Source organism: Schistocerca nitens, chromosome 10 (assembly GCF_023898315.1).
Source record: "Schistocerca nitens isolate TAMUIC-IGC-003100 chromosome 10, iqSchNite1.1, whole genome shotgun sequence".
In the NCBI taxonomy this organism is placed as follows: domain Eukaryota; kingdom Metazoa; phylum Arthropoda; class Insecta; order Orthoptera; family Acrididae; genus Schistocerca; species Schistocerca nitens.
In genome coordinates this window covers 65717530-65734838 of record NC_064623.1, presented here as the reverse complement: position 1 = coordinate 65734838, position 17309 = coordinate 65717530, and the positions used below count along the sequence as shown (strand labels likewise).

The 17309-nt window shown below is 44.0% G+C and overlaps 1 protein-coding gene across 1 annotated transcript in view; it reads right to left on the bottom strand.

The window, feature by feature from the left end:
- The window catches only part of LOC126210262 (trichohyalin-like), a 255624-nt gene that overhangs the window by 121936 nt on the left and 116379 nt on the right, over positions 1-17309 (bottom strand). Inside the window, exons 6-8 of the mRNA XM_049939452.1 lie at positions 12779-12885; positions 9079-9385; positions 2889-3077 (exon numbers count right to left, since the gene is read on the bottom strand). Of these exons, the coding sequence (XP_049795409.1) occupies positions 2889-3077; positions 9079-9385; positions 12779-12885 (603 nt within the window). The remainder of the gene's footprint in view (positions 1-2888; positions 3078-9078; positions 9386-12778; positions 12886-17309) is intronic.

Below are 17309 nucleotides of genomic sequence, written 5' to 3'. Positions count from 1 at the left end.
AATAATCTACATCTACATCTAGATTTATACTCCGCAAGCCACCCAACGGTGTGTGGCGGACGGCACTTTACGTGCCACTGTCATTACCTCCCTTTTCTGTTCCAGTCGCGTATGGTTCGCGGGAAGAACGATTGTCTGAAAGCCTCCGTGCGCGCTCGAATCTCTCTAATTTTACATTCGTGATCTCCTCGGGAGGTGTAAGTAAGGGGAAGCAATCTATTCGATACCTCATCCAGAAACCGCACTCTCTTGAAACCTGGACAGCAAGCTACACCGCGATGCAGAGCGCCTCTCTTGCAGAATCTGCCACTTGAGTTTGCTAAACATCTCCGTAACGCTATCACGGTTACCAAATAACCCTGTGACGAAACGCGCCGCTCTTCTTTGGATCTTCTCTATCTCCTCCGTCAACCCGACCTGGTACGGATCCGACACTGATGAGCAATACTCGAGTATAGGTCGAATGAGTGTTTTGTAAGCCACCTCCTTTGTCTATGGACTACATTTTCTAAGGACTCTCCCAATGAATCTCAACCTGGTACCCGCCTTACCAACAATTAATTTTATGTGATCATTCCACTTCAAATCGTTCCGCACGCATACTCCCAGATATTTTACAGAAGTAACTGCTACCAGTGTTTGTTCCGCTATCATATAATCATACAATAAAGGGTCCTTCTTTCTATGTATTCGCAATACATTGCATTTATCTATGTTAAGGGTCAGTTGCCACTCCCTGCACCAAGTGCCTATCCGCTGCAGATCTTCCTGCATTTCGCCACAATTTTCTAATGCTGGAACTTCTCTGTATACTACAGCATCATCCGCGAAAAGCCGCATGGAACTTCCGACACTATCTACTAGGTCATTTATATATATTGTGAAAAGCAATGGTCCCATAACACTCCCCTGTGGCACGCCAGAGGTTACCTTAACGTCTGTAGACGTCTCTCCATTGATAACAACATGCTGTTTTCTGTTTGCTAAAAACTCTTCAATCCAGCCACACAGCTGGTGTGTTTAGTCTCGCATTACTCTTTAATATGCTCAGAGCTGCTGAAAGCGCCAGTCCGAGGAAAGCTGGCATCGAAGGGAGGCCAAAAAAAGGAAAACGTCCAGTGCCGAGCGAATACGAGAGCTACGACAGTGTCCAAAATTAAATGAAGAAACGGCGCTAGCCCGTCAGGCATACGGCGACGATGTGAGAGAGTCTAAGTTTGTGACTTGTCTAGTCTGTAAACATCACATTACTCTGTGCAACCAGTGAGTTACAGAGATTGGTAATTAAATTACATATAATTACGAAATACTTGTTACGCTTTTATCCTGACTTTATCACGAAAAATCTACGGCGCGGACCCGACAGGCGTAAACAGAATTTTTTTCTCGATAGAAGTCTCCACAGAGTTTGTAAAATATTGGACTGTCACCACACGATGGAATACTTTTCATTTCTGTTGCTCTATATAAAAACTTCTCCTGGAAGCGGAAGGCAGTCAGATCGACGCATATATTGTGAGCTACAGCGTTTCACGAACAACCGTTGTTGTTGTTGTTGTCGTTGATGTTGTGGTTTTCGGTCCGAAGACAGATTTGACGCAACATGGGCAAGCCTCTTCATCCCTGAATAATATTGCGACCCTCAACCTTCTGAATCTGATTACCGTGTTCATTTCTTCGTCTACCTCTATGATTTTTACCCTCCAATACTAAATACGTGATCCCTTGATGTCTCAGATTGTGTCCTATCAACTGATTCCTTCTTCTAGTCAGGCTGTACTAAAATTTCTTTTGTCACCAGCTCTATTCGGTACATCCTCATTACTTACGTGACCTACCCATTTAAACTTCAGCATTCTTCTGCAGCATCGCATTTCAAAAGCTTCTATTTTTCTCTTTTCCAAACTGTTCATCGTCCATGTTTCACTTCCATACATTGCTACACCCCATACAAATACTTTCAGAAAAGACTTCCTGCCACTTAAACCTCTATTTAATATTAACAAATTTATCTTCTTCAGAAACGTCTTGTTGGCCATTGCCACTCTACATTTTATATTCTGTCTACTTCGGCCATGGTCAGTTAGTTTGCTACCCAAATGGTAAAATTCATCTGTTCCTTTTAGTGTCTCGTTTCCTAATCTCATTTTCTCACCATAACCTGATTTAATTCGACTACATTCCATTATCCTTGTTTTGCGTTTGTTGATGTGCATCTTATATCCACCTTTCAAGTCACTTTCGGTTTAGTTCAACTGCTCTTCCAAGTCCTTTTCTGTCTCTGACAGAATTAAAATGTCACTGGGAAACCTCACAGATTTTATTTCTTCTCCCTGAAATTTAATTCTGACTCATAATTTTTCTTTGGATTCCTTTATTGGCTGTTCAAAGGACAGAATTAATAAATTTGGGGGTAGGCTACAGGCCACTCTCAGTCCCTTCTCAAATACTGCTTCCCTTTCAAGCCACTCAACTGTTATAACTGTCGTCTGGTTTCTGTAAAAGTAGGAAACGGCCTTTCACTCCCTGTATTTTACTCCTGCTATCTTCAGTATTCCAAAAAGAAGATTCCAGTCAACATTGTCAAAAGATTTCTCTAAGTCTACAAATGCTGTAAATGTAGGATTGCATTGCCTTAACCTATTTTCTAAGATATTTCGTAGGGTCAGTTTTGCCTCGCGTATTCCCACATTCCTGTGGAATACAAACTGATCTTCCCAGAGGTCGGCTTCTACCAGTTTTTCCATTCTTCTATAAAGAATTCGCGTTAGTATTTTGGAACCATGAATAATTAAATTGATAGCTCGGTAATTTTCACACCTGATTAACTGTAGGATGTTACAAACACAAGAAGCAGTTTCACTAGTCGTTCTCCGGTGAACACTCACCTTGCGGACGAGCGCCTGCTCCAGCTGCCTGGAGCGCTGTTCCAGCTGCAGTTCCAGTTCGGCCAGCGCCTCTGCTTGCGAAGCCAGCTGCTTCTCTCTGTCTGCCATCTTGCTCTCCATCTGCTGGAGTCTGGAGTCCAGGGCGTTCACGCTGCTCAGCTTGGAGTCAAGTTCCTCTTGTTGGCGCTCCTGGACAGATAAAACGAAGATGTAGAGCAGTGGAGACTCCAAGGGCGTCGGGCAGTTTGAGAATTCATAATCGTCAGTGTCAAGTTAGAGAACTCGAACATTTATTGAAGCAGTCGTCATTAAGTACGTACACTGGAAAAAGTCTTGTGTTATGCCACTAATCCTATTCCAGAAAAAAAATTGAACATCACTAGAGCATCGACACATTACAGACAACTCACAAGGGAGGTCCGCAGGTGTGGGTCTGACATTTTGAAGCCAATTCACACGGTGAAGTAGGTTAGGGTCCAGGTATCACCTACTGCAGCCACTCAGCATTGTGAGAATGCGAGAAATCGAAAAAAAATTTAGAATTCCGTGTTACGGTCTAAAGCCTGTAAATAGTAAGTTTATGCAGACTTAGAGTGTAGCGCAGTGGATCAGATACCTTCCTGCAGTGCAGAAGATTGTGGTTTCGAATCTTCTCTTGGACTTGGAAATATTTCACTTCAAAACCTTTATGGTAATGGATTTGATCACTATTTTCATCGAATCAATTAGTTTGAATTTATTTTTTATTTATAGTATTTTGTCACGTAAGTTTAAACATCTTACTAACTGTTTCAGTAACCCTTACTTTTTCACCCTGTTATTCTTTCTTCATTTGGACTGGTTATGCATGTGATTATAATTATCTTTATTTATTTGACACAGCACGTAAAAGTAGGAAAATGCTGACCCATCAGTTAAAAAACAAAAGACGAAGTAATCTATTTCTGTTGGCTGCTCATGAGGTCTAAAATGTATTCTTCGTTACATGATGTGCATTTTTTCTGGTGGTGATCTTCATATAAACATTTAAGATGTAAATTATTGTTACGTTCTGGACAATATAATGTAGATGAAGATTTAAACATAAGAAGGGATTACGTATAAAACGAAATTTAAGCAATGTGTGGAACAGAAGTAATGAATGCACAAGGACAAAAATGTACGATCATAAAATGGAAGATATTAAACGGAAGTGAATACATAAAAATAATTTAAATCATATGCACAAGGAGTCGAAACGAGAAAAGAATGACGAGAAGCAAAAATGAGAGCTAATGAAAGAGTGAATACGAAGTTGAAAATGATGTCACAAAGGATTATAAATACAACATAACATTTAAATCAATTAATTGAATAAATATAGTGATCAAAGCTTTTTCGATGAAGATTTTAAAATAAAAGATATCGAAGCACCTACCAGAATTCCAACCCACAACCTTCTGGATAACAGGAATGCACTTTCTCCTCCACACTACTTACTCAGTATACATAGTGCTACTATTTTTTTGGTTCTAGTCCATTACGTGACGTTCCGAAATTTTTTATCGATTCCTATCAAATGAGTGCTCACCCAGGTGAATGAATGGAAGATGTCCCCACAGTGGGGAACTCTCTTTGTCAGAAAAAAGTCAGGTCGTTCCCCTTTTGAGGAAGAGTCGTCAGACAGATGTGCACAACTGAAGTCGTATATCGACGATATTAATCTATTTTACAATTATTTTCGAGGATTTTATTATTTTTCGAGCATTAAAACACCTGATATTAGAATCAACATGGATTCCTCAAACAGCCAGCTAGCGAAATTCAAATTTTTGAGATCCAGAACTAAGTAAATAGTGTGTCCAAGATGATGATGTATCCCTTGATCCAGATGGTATTCAGTGCAGTTATGCAGTGTTGCCTATTAAATAAATGAGCTTATGGAGTAATGACTCTGTGACTTGTTTGAAGGCATTGTAGCCAATGGGACTCAGCACTTGGTTCTTATGATGGAGGAATCGGCCAGTGTGAGGTTTTTCAGAAGAATAGTTCATATGCTGAGGATGATCAAATTAAATGAAACAGAACTATGAGATATGCCACTAAGTGAAATAAATCCCTAATGAGATATGTATTGAAATTGGCTTGAAACTGTTTGATCGTATCAATGAATGGATTAACAAGCGCTAGAGTCTGGTTTGAGAAAGGAGTCAAAGAAATGATACAAAGTGGACTGCTAAGGAAGACATAGGTCAATTATTGCTGAAACGACTTCGCATGGCGAGATTCAGAATTATAGCGGAAATACTCTTGGATAGAAATAAGTGCAAAGTGCACTCTCATTCTGTCTGGGAAACTGGTGCTTCGTTAAGAAAACGGCGACGTAATTCATATTTATTGGCTGGACTAGAAGCTGGACATCTCATATAGGAGAACCATATTCACTCGTGTCGTGATCAGTTAGTCAGTGGTGTCCAGTGTCACTTGTCATGTACTGGAGTATTAGTCACCATGTCTTCACATCATCTCGTGAACTAGGAAGGAAGAATTTCTCCACAGAAGTCAGTGGTCCCAGTAAACAATAGCTCCTTTACTCATTGCCTAGCAGTAATAAAACCACCGCCCACTGCAAACGTGAACTTTTTGGAGGTGATACCACTGTTGCTCTTGTACTGTGAGTGTGGACCTAGCGTCTGAGTTGACCACGCCTACCCAGTGTCGAAGTCAGGATACTCCATGTTCTCAGACAGCTGTCATGAAACCCATTTCACTGATACTATAGTACTTCTCATGGCGATCTTACTCTCCCCACCACTGAAAACTCTTGTGCACTGTCCCTATGTCATGTTTCTGTTGTCAATGTATGCCTGTTATTCTCGTGTGTAGGTTGGCGTACTTCACAAAAACTTTAACGGTGAAGGCTGTGTTGTCGGTCAAGGGGCTATGTCGTAACTCTGATGAGATCTGACACATGCCAACAACTGACATACTTCCCCCTTGCCCGGCCACTGTGGTCGAGCGGTTCTAAGCGCTTCAGCCCGGAACAACGCGGCTGCTACTGTCGCAGGTTCGAATCCTGCCTTGGGCATGGATGTGTGTGATGTCCTTAGGTTAGTTAGGTTTAAGTAGTTCTAAGTCAAGGGGAATGATGACCTCAGATGTTAAGTCCCATAGTGCTTAGAGCCATTTCAACCAACTTGCCCCATGGTTTCCATATAAACCTGTTGTACCTGGGTTGGCGACATTTCCTACAAGACATTTGAAGTCCTAACATCAACAACACTTGTGCATTACCTCTAGGAAACGTTCCTGATACTGTTACATGGCATATGTCCATTACTCACATGCCAAATACCAGGTAGTCCAAGTGACAGAATTAGGAGTAAATGTCCTGTATAGAATGGGCTACGTTGTGGCCCAGAAAGGGAATCAGTTATTAATGAGTTCCACAACAGTTGTTGTGGATATATTGATCAGCGGACGTAGTACCAAACTGGCAATGACTACTGTAGCTAGAAGAGACTATCAGTTGGCAGAGTATGCTGGAGGATGGCTAGACTTGGGAAAGAATAATGGAATCTCCAGCTCGGCCTTGTGCCAGCTGAGTACAGTGGTGGCCTCTTGGTTTACGGCCTAGTGTGATCATCCTGCTCCCTGAGCACCCCCATGAACCTTCACCAGTTAAGCCTCCAGCATAAAGTAGTGGAACCACAAGCTCAGCCTCGACCTGCTGAGCGTAATGGCGACTGCAAAAGCCACTGTACAGTATGTTCTCCACCTGCTTTCTGAGCACCTATGTGTACCTGCTGCTCTGAGACTCGCCGGCAGTGAGCGGTGGACTCACCAGCTCGGTCTCACATTTGCTCAGCGTTGCAGTGACTGTGACGGTCACCATCGAGTCGGCAGCCCCGAGCACGTGTTCTGCCTGCTGCCTGAGTACCTCTACACATCTGCATTTGAGTGCCCAGGCTGAGACCAGTGGACTCACCATCTGAGCTTCGGGCCACTTGAGTATGGCAGCTACTGTGATGGTCACCAACAGTTGCCCACATCGAGCATATTCTCCACCTACTCTGACAGTGCCTCCGCATATTTGTAGCTGTAAGTCAACATCAGTGAGAAGTGGTTGTACCAGATTGGTTATATGCCACTGAGAGCAGTGGGAACAATGGCAGACACCATACAGTCTGCATCCTCAAGTACGTCCTACCCGTGCTCAGTGAGTACCTCCACGTACCAATTGCTGTGGGACTCCCCATCAGACAGTAGCGGATCCACTAGCTTGGCCTCAAGCCTGTCGAGCACAGCAGCCATTGCAATGACTGTCATATGCACAGCAGCGCTGAGGGCGTTCTGCTCCTGCTTCCTTTGAGCACCTCTGCATAGCTACAGTTGTGAGAGGCCCCAGCGGCGTGCAGCGGACTCACCAGCTCGGCCTTGTGCCTACTGAGTACAGTGGTGGCCACTTGGTTTACGGCCTAGAGTGATCTTCCTGCTCCCTGAGCACCCCTATGAACCTGCACCAGATAAGCCTCCAGCATAAAGTAGTGGAACCACAAGTTCAGCCTCAAGCTGCTGAGCGTGATGGCGACTGCAAAAACCACTGTACAGTCTGTTCTCCACCTGCTTTCTGAGCACCTACGCGTACCTGCAGCTCTGAGACTCGCCAACAGTGAGCGGTGGACTCACCAGCTCGGTCTCACAAGTGCTGAGCATTGTGGTGACTGTGAAGAAATGGTTCAAATGGCTCTAAGCACTATGGGACTTAACATCTGAGGGCATCAGTCCCTTAGTCTTAGAACTACTTAACCCTAACTAACCTAAGGGCATCACACACATCCAAGCCCGAGGCAGGATTTGAACCTGCGACTGTAGTAGCAGCGCGATTTCGGACTGAAGGGCCTAGAACCGCTCGGTCACAGCAGACAGCTGACTGTGACGGTCACTGTCGAGTCGGCAACCTCCACCACATGATCTGCCTGCTATCTGAGTAGCTCTACACATCTGCATGTGTGTGCCCAGGCTGACCAGTGGACTCACCATCTGGGCTTCAGGCCACTTGAGTGTGGCAGCTACTGTGAGGGTCACTGTTGTGGACATAGTTCCGCGTAGTCAGCGCGTACACAACTTTCCCAATAGTGTGCACCCCACTAAGCACAACAGGGCAGGCGCAGCGCTCGTCCGTCTCCGCACTACGAGATGGCGCTGTCTTAGAGACGGACCAAATTCTGCTTCCGCCGATCCGCGTATTAATATGTAACGCAGCCAATGAGATTGCTGCTAACGTAGAACCTTTTCTCCTCTCGGATCACACTCGCGCAGTGATACCTGAACGCGCGAGGTATTATAACGAGTGTACAGTCCTCTGATTAGTTGGTCTGCATTAGTCTGCATTTGCCTGCACCAGTCTGCATTAGTCTGCATGAGTCTGCATTAGTTTATAGTCAAGTTTCAGTCTGTGCCTAATAAGATTATCATATTCCTGCACAAAGCCATGAAGATAAATAAATAGACACTTTGTCGAGCATTACAGATATGTGAGAATAAGATTAACGTACCAAGACCAAAGGAACTTCAGATTGTCAATTGTAAATAGCATCCTGAACCAAGTTAAGTAATTTTTATGCTTGTTATTATTTTAATAAATGTGTGTGAAAATTAATCAAGTTTTGTTTACAGTTGGTCACTGTCAATCTGCTACTCTAAGTGTGCAAGTGGCATTTCTATTGTCTGACCTAACAGCAGAAGATAAACACGCCACGATAAGACCACGAGACATATTGCTGACACGGGCCTACTTCGTTAGAGTGACAAGTCAAATAATGTGATGGTGTGTGTACCGAAGGTCTTACAGTACGTACACCACAGTCACTATACAGTTGCCCACATCGAGCATTTTCTGCACGTGCTCTGACAATCCCTCCGCATATTTGTACCTCTAACGCACCATCAGTGAGTAGTGGTTGTACCAGATCGCCTATGTGCCATTGAGAGCAGTGGGAACAAGGCAGCCTCGAGCATGTCCTACCCCTGCTCAGTGAGTACCTCCACATACCAATAGGAGTGGGACACCCCATCAGAGAGTAGCGGATCCACTAGCTTGGCCTCGAGCCTGCCGAGCACAGCAGCCATTGGAATGACCGTCTTATGCACCTGCTTCCTCTGAGCACCTGTGCACAGCTACAGCTGTGCGAGGCCCCAGCGGACTCACCAGCTTGGCCTTGTGCTTGCTGAGCGCGGCGGCGACGGCGGCGGACACCATCTGGTCGGCGGCCCGCAGCACGTCCTCCGCCTGCTCCCTGAGCGCCGCCTCCGCGTGCTGCCGCAGCGCCAGCCGCGCCCCCGCCAGCGCCTGCAGCCGCTCCTCGTCCAGCTCCACCCTCAGCATCTGGCGCGCCTCCGCCACCGCCTCCTGCAGGTCGGCCTCTCTCCTGCCGCGCAGCCGCTGCTCCTCCGCACGGAGACGCTCTGCCGCCGCACGCCATTCCTCGTCCACTGTCTCCATAGCCAGTTTCCACCTGCCGTGCGAATGTACACACTTCTCTTCGCAAAAGGTAATTTTCTGTGTCACAAACTGTTAAGACTATGTGTGACTGCCATAACCTAAAAAGTCTATTTTCACAGCACAATGATTTTTTTGGAATGGAACCATTGAAAATACAGTGCGTCAGCAAAGTCTCCCCACAGTGGAAAGCTCCGCATGTCATGCCCTGCGGGACTTGTCAGTTTGGCAACATATTCACGCTGCTGTATAATCTAGAGGCCGGGATCGATTGCTAGTGGGTGCAGTAATTTTGGGAGGTGGGATTCTACAATATTGCAATTAAAGTAGTAAGTGGGTACGTTGAGTGCAGTTGCAGATAATTTAATGATGTTTTTTTATTTTCTTATAACAGTTATTTCCTATAAACAGTTATTTTCTTATAAACAGCTAGACTGCATACACAAGTCACTTACTTACTAAATTTTTTTTATAAACGGATGCAAGCCAACACTATCATAAAAAATACAAATTTTTAAAAATTTTCAACTAAAATTCTATGTTGTGAATGACATGTTAAATTCTTTTTACCATACATTACCACATACATAAACGTATTTTTCTGAATTTTATTATTAAAATTTGCACACAACTTCATTCTAGTTTTCTGAGTAGATAACACATTCATTCTTCTAGACATATTTATAACGGACAGGATAATTTTCAATAAAGCTAAGTGGACTCACATAAACGTCACCGTACATTTGTGTAGTTCTCTTAAAATCCAAGAAATCATCATAAGCTTTTTAATAAATATTTGGTGGATCTAGATTCCACGTTTTTTGAGGAAAAATCTCTTTCTTCCATTTTTAATATAGATATTCTGTAATTTAACATGATCGATTAAGGAAGAGCCAACTAACTGATTATTTTTAAAAATTTTCAACTAAAATTCTGAAGCTACACAAAAAGCTTCAGATCATGAAATTCGTTATCATTACTTTTAGTTATTTTCATTCCTTTATATTTTAATTTAATTTCACCATCTTTAAAAATTGGAAGTCCCAGTTATCTATTATTTTATTGAACCTTTCTGGCAAAAAATGTTTTAAATTTATTATCGAGCTCAAGAGAAATTTTATCACCATATCTAGTTTCTAAACATTCACAATCGGTAATGTAATAACACTCATTTACCTCAAGGTCACTAATCTTTTTAAACAGATTAAAATTGCTTGCATTATTGAGCTTCTTCAGTAGCGTGTCTATTTACACAGAACAAAATTTTAATAATCTTTAAATTTTTAATCATTACAAATGTGACTAATGTATGGGATAAATTTCAATTTGACATCTTTGTCGAAAGAAGTAATAGTCCAAGAGAGAAACAAGTTGAGTGTAATACTTGCAAAGAATATTTTAAACCATCATTAATTATAGAACACTAGAGAAGTCAGGATCATACTACACGTGTTAGTGCATGAAAGAGAATTTACAGAGAAGATTATGAAAAGTACTTTGATAGCTATGAGGAAACTGATATAGAAATATGGGATGAAATTGGAAACTCTGATTCTCTCTTTTCTATGACCATAAAGCAAATAGTGAATTATAATTTGCCAGTTAATAATTTACCTCAAAATTACAAAATTACATTAAAGCCTATTCGTTACTTTTAAAAGTTTATCACTCTATAACCAAAAAGTTGGACGAAGTAGAATACAACAAAATGCAACTAACTAATTTATTATATTTATATAAGGAATGTGGTACGAATTTTTTATTTACATTAGAAGATATAGATAAATTATTTAATTTTTAATATCCATAAGGCACTATATCATAATTTCTTTAGAACAACTCTTTTATCAGACTGAAATGAAAATTCTTTCTTAACCTGTTTCTTTTTAGTATGAACATCTCTGGTCATCTGATTGTATTTTAAATGTATCTTTTATTTTACTTCACTTTCTATTAGCCTTATCTTAGATTCGCCATTCAACTTTTGAATATTCTTGTAATTTAATGTGAATCCTTTCACCATCATTTCTGTTTTTCCGTCATTTATCTCATAATAGTAACTTTTGGACCTGTTGAAGCCCAATCTGTAATCCAATTATTTCCTAATTCATTTGTCCATTCACCTAACATACAACCTGTTTCCACAGTATTTTTACCATTATCAATATATACTACTGTGGATACAGAAAATGTTCGACTGCTGTCCTGGCCAGCACATTCTGCAGATCTTTCACCAATTGAAAACGTCTGGTCAATGGTGGCCGAGCAACTGGCTCGTCACAATACGCCAGTCACTACTCTTGATGAACTGTGGTATCGTGTTGAAGCTGCATGGACAGCTGTACCTGTACACGCCATTCAAGCTCTGTTTTACCCAATGCCCAGGCGTATCAATGCCGTTATTACGGCCAGAGGTGTTGTCCTGCGTACTGATTCCTCAGGATCTATGCACCCAAATTGTGTGAAAATCACATCTCAGTTCTAGTATAATATATTTGTGCAATGAATATCATCTGCATTTCTTCTTGGTGTAGCAATTTTAATGGCCAGTAGTGTAATATGAACACCATACCTCAAGAGCATAGACAAAGACATAGTGGCAAATCACAGGAGAAATTTTCGCAAATAGCCTACAGTTGCGTGAACCATCGGCTTTGATCCATAGAGATCCATAGAGGAGGCGGCGGTTAGCACCCCGTATGCAAGCCGACCACGGCCGAGCGAATTTCCTGTCATCTCACGGAACTTTTATGGTGCAAACTTAACATGTCTCCATACTGGGGTTTCTAAATGGTGACAGGCAGCATACGTAAGGCAAGTCACTGAATTTTCTCGTCTATTTTATGGTGAAATTAATGAATAACTTTTCCAAATCTATGAAATTACCACCGAAATAGCTGCCAACCTCCGTTTCCAGATGTAGCCTTATGCTTTTAAAACGAACATTGTACCGACGACAACACTGAGTTTTACGGTGTTGGTCCACATGTTTTCAGTGTCGCAGTTCTGTGTAACACGAAATGAACAAGTGTGTGATAGGATGAAAGAGAAGGAATAGATGTTGTTGTTATTCTGTCTCCAGAAAGGCCATTAAACTTTTTCCAAAATTGTACAGCCGACTAGTGTTAGTGATATAGATCTGCGGTTCTATGCATCAACTTCATGATATTTTGCACAGTACATTTTACATTTCTACTATAATTTCGGACCTGCGGAACAGATGTTACTTTGACATATCGTGGTGCTATCCATTGAATTATCACGTCAAGTTCCTCCTGGATCGAGCAGCGTGGAGAAAGATGAAGGACAGCAATGAAAACGTCAACTGACCATTGACACAAAAAATTAGAAGAAGAACAAAGAAATATGCAGAGCAGTGGATGCCGCTATTCTGCCGCCCCCTCCTTACCTGGACTCCCGGTAGCTTTCCTCTTCCTTCCGCTTCTGCAGGCGCTCCTCAAACGCGTTCTGCTCGGCCTCCAGCGCCTCGCGTACCTGCCGTACTATGTCTTCCGCCTGAAACACACACAGGGAAAGGTTCATCTCCGACACTGGCGTGGAAATTTCCTGATCCCCGCGACCATTCTTAGACTCACACCATGTGAATTCACCTTAACTTGGTACTTATCCAGTTCAACCTCCGTTATGGTGTTTCGCTGAAAAGAACGTTACTGTACAATACACTGAGGTAAGAAAAATCATGCGATAGCGATATGCACACATATAGATGGCACCAGTATTGCATACACAAGGTATAAAACGGCAGTCCATTTGTGTAGTTGTAAACTGTACACAGGTGTGAGATTTTCACTCTACATCGGAGTGTGCGCTGATATGAAACTTCCTGGCAGATTAAAACTGTGTGCCAGACCGGGACTCCAACTCGGGACCTTTGCCTTTCGCGGGTAAGTGCTCTACCACTGAGCTACCCAAGCACGACTCACGCCCCGTCATCACAGCTTTACTTCTGCCAGTACCTCGTCTCCTACCTCCCAGACTTCACAGAAGCTGTCCTGCGAACCTTGCAGAACTGTCACTCCTGGAAGAAAGGATATTGCGGAGACATGACTTACCCAAAGCCTGGGGGATGTTTCCAGAATGATATTTTCGCTCTGCAGCAGAGTGTGCGCTGATATGAAACTTCCTGGCAGTTAAAACTGTGTGCCGGGCCGAGACTCGAACTCGCAGGAGAGCTTCTGTGAAGTTAGGAAAGTAGGAGACGTGATACTGGCGGAAGTAAAGCTGTGAGGACGGGGCTTGAGTCGTGCTTGGGTAGCTCAGTAGGTAGAGCACTTACCTGCGAAAGGCAAAGGTCCCGAGTTCGAGTCTCGGTCCGGCAAACAGTTTTAATCTGCCAGGAAGTTTGTACTCAGGTGATTCATGTCAAAATGTTTCCGACGGTAACTAATAGGGTTTGAACGCGGATTAGTAGTTAGAGCTGGACACACAGGCTATCCATTTCGAAAATGGTTAGGGAATTCAATATTCCAAGATTCCCAGTTTCAAGACTGTGCCGAGAATACCACATTTCAGGAATTGCCTCTCGCCACCGATAACACACTGGTCGAGGGCCTTTCCTTAACGAGCGAGAGTAGCTGCGTTGGCGCAGAGTTGTCAGTGCAAACAGACAAGCAACATTATGTGAAATAACCGCAGAAATCAATGTGGGACGTAAGACGAACGTATCCGTTGAGATGGTGCAGTGAAATCTGGCGTTAATGGGCTATGGCAGCCAACAACCGACGCGAGTGCCTTTACTAACTGTATGAAGTCGCCTGCAGCGCCTTTCCTGGGCTCGTCACCATATCGGTTGGACCATAGACGAGTGGGTCAGAGGAGTCCCGATTTCAGGTGTTAAAAGTTACCGTAGGATTCGAGTCTGGTGCAGACCCCACGAAGCCATGGACCCAAGTTGTCAGCCGGCAGCTGTGGCCGTGCGGTTCTAGGCGCTTCAGTCCGGAACCACGCGGCTGCTACGGTCGCAGGTTCGAATCCTGCCTCCGGCATGAATGTGTGTGATGTCCTTAGTTTAGTTAGGTTTAAGTAGTACTAAGTTCTAGGGGACTGATGACCTCAGATGTCAAGTCCCATAGTGCTTAGAGCCATTTAGACCATTTGAACCCAAGTTGTCAACAAGACAGTGTGCAAGCTGGTGGTGCCTCCATAACGGTGTGGGCTATGTTTACATGGAGTATACTGGGTCCTCAAGTCAAAATGAACAATCACTGACTGCAAATGGTTATGTTCAGCTACTTGGCGACCATTTGCAGCCATTCACGCACCTCATGTACCCATACAATGATCTCATGTCACCAGGTAACAAATGTTCACGAATGATCTGAAGAATATTCTGGACGATTTGAGCGAATGATTTGGCCACACGGATAGCCCGACACGAAGCCCATCGAACATTTATCGGATATAATCGAGAGGTCAGCTCGTGCACAACATCCTGCACAGGCAATACTTTGGCAATTATTGACGTCTGTAATGGCAGTATGGCTCCATATTTCTGCACGAGGCTTCCAACGACTCGTTGAGTCCACGCCACGTCTACACTCGTGCGCATAAATTAAGGATAATGCTGATACATGGTGAAACAACGCTCTGGTGGGCGGTTTGCGGGTTTAAATCACCTCGGGAATGACCATGCGGTGGCGCTCGCAGCAGTCCACATACGCATCGGCGTGTCGGTGCAGTGAGTAAGTGTGCAGACGTTTTCAGACGTGCTAATGGTGACTGAGTGTTGAAAGTGGCTCAAAGAACACATATTGATGACGTTATGAGGGGTAGAATACTAGGCTGGTCAAACACAGCAGGTCGTAGCACGGGCCCTCCATGTGCCACGAAGTGTGATCTCCATATTATGGCAACGATTCCAGCAGACAGGAAACGTGTCCAGGCGCTACAGTACGGGACGTCCACAGTGTACAACACAAGACCGATATCTCATCATCGGTACCCGCAGACGGCCACGGAGTACTGCAGGTAGCCTTGCTCGGGACCTTACCGCAGCCACTGGAACAGTTCTCTCCAGACACACAGTCTATAGACGACTGAACAGACATGGTTATTCACCTGGAGACCTGCAAGGAGCATTCCACTGACTCCTGGCCACAGAAGAGCCCGTAAAGCCTGGTGTCAAGAACACAGTACATGGTCATTGAAACAGTGGTCGCAGGTTACGTTCACAGACGAGTCCAGGCATAGTCTGAACCGTGATTCTCGCCGGGTTTTCATCTGGCGTGAACCAGGAACCAGATACCAACCCCTTAATGTCCTTGAAAGGGACCTGTTGGGAGGTCATGGTTTGATGGTGTGGGGTGGGATTATCATTGGTGCACGTACACCACTGCATGCCTTTGACAGAGGAACTGTAACAGGTCATGTGTATTGGGACGCCATTTTGCACCAGTATGTCCACTTTTCAGGGGTGCATGGGTCCCACTTTCCTCCTGATGGGTGCTAACGGACGGCTCCACCGAGCTGCCATCGTGGAGGACTACCTGGAAACAGAAGGTATCAGGCGATGTTGGGGTTCACGTGCAGGAAACAGTGGCGCTTTGTAGCGCATGTGTTTCGTGACGGTGCTCTCAACTTATCACCAATACCGTGGACTTACAGATCTGTGTCGTGTGTGTTCCCTATGTGCCTATGCTATTAGCGCCAGTTTTGTGTAGTGCCACGTTGTGTGGCACAACATTCTGGAATTATCCTTAATTTATGAGCATGAGTGTAGATGACACCAGTATTGCGTACACAAGGTATAAAATGGCATTCCACTGGTATAGCTGAAAATTGTACTCAGATGATCCATGCCAAAGGTTTCCGACGTGGTACTGACCGCACGATGGTAACTAATAGAGTTTGCCGGCCGCTGTCGCCGAGCGGTTCTAGGCGCTTCAGTCCGGAACCGCGCTCCTGCTACAGTCGCAGGTTCGATTCCTGTCTGGGGCTGGGATGTGTGTGATGTCCTTAGGTTAGTTAGGTTTAAGTAGTTCTGAGTTGTACGGGACTAATGACCTCAGATGTTAAGTCCCATACTGATTAGAGTCATTTTTGAGTACTTTGAAGGCTATTGAAGGCTTATGCTTAAAATGTGAATAAAGAAGTTTAAAAAAATGAGGTCGGCATCTTTTGGGCACCCCTTCGTATTTGGAACAGATGAAGAGAAATTGATAATAACAAAAGATTACAATTAATATGCACTGCGCAACATGCTTAGAGCCATTTGAACCATTTTTAAAAGAGTTTGAAAGCGGAATAGTAGTTAGAGTTGGACACACGGGCACTCCATTTCGGAAGTGGTTTGGAAATTCAATATTTCGAGATTCCCAGTAGCAAGACAGTGCCGAGGATACCACATTTCAGGCATTGCCTCTCGCCACGGGCAACGCAGTGGTCGAGAGCCTTTGCTTAACGACGTTTGCGTAGAGTTGACACTGCAAATAGACAAGCAACACTCTGTGAAATAACCGCAGAAATCAATGTGGAACGTAAGACGAATGTATCCGTTGAGATGGTACGGTGAAATCTGGCGTTAATGTGCTATGGCAGCCAACGACCGACGCGAGTGCCTTTACTAACAGTACGAAGTCGCCTGCAGCGCCTTTCCTGGGCTCGTTACCATATTGGTTGGACCATAGACGAGTGGGTCAGAGGAGTCCCGATTTCAGGTGTTAAAAGTTACCGTAGGACTCGAGTCTGGAGCAGACCTCACGAAGCCATGGACCCAAGTTGTCAGCCGGCAGCTGTGGCCGTGCGGTTCTAGGCGCTTCAGTCCGGAATCACGCGGCTGCTACGGTCGCTGGTTCGAATCCTGCCTCGGGCATGGATGTGTGTGATGTCCTTAGTTTAGTTAGGTTTAAGTAGTTCTAAGTTCTAGGGGACTGATGACCTCAGATGTCAAGTCCCTTAGTTCTTAGAGCCATTTGAACTAT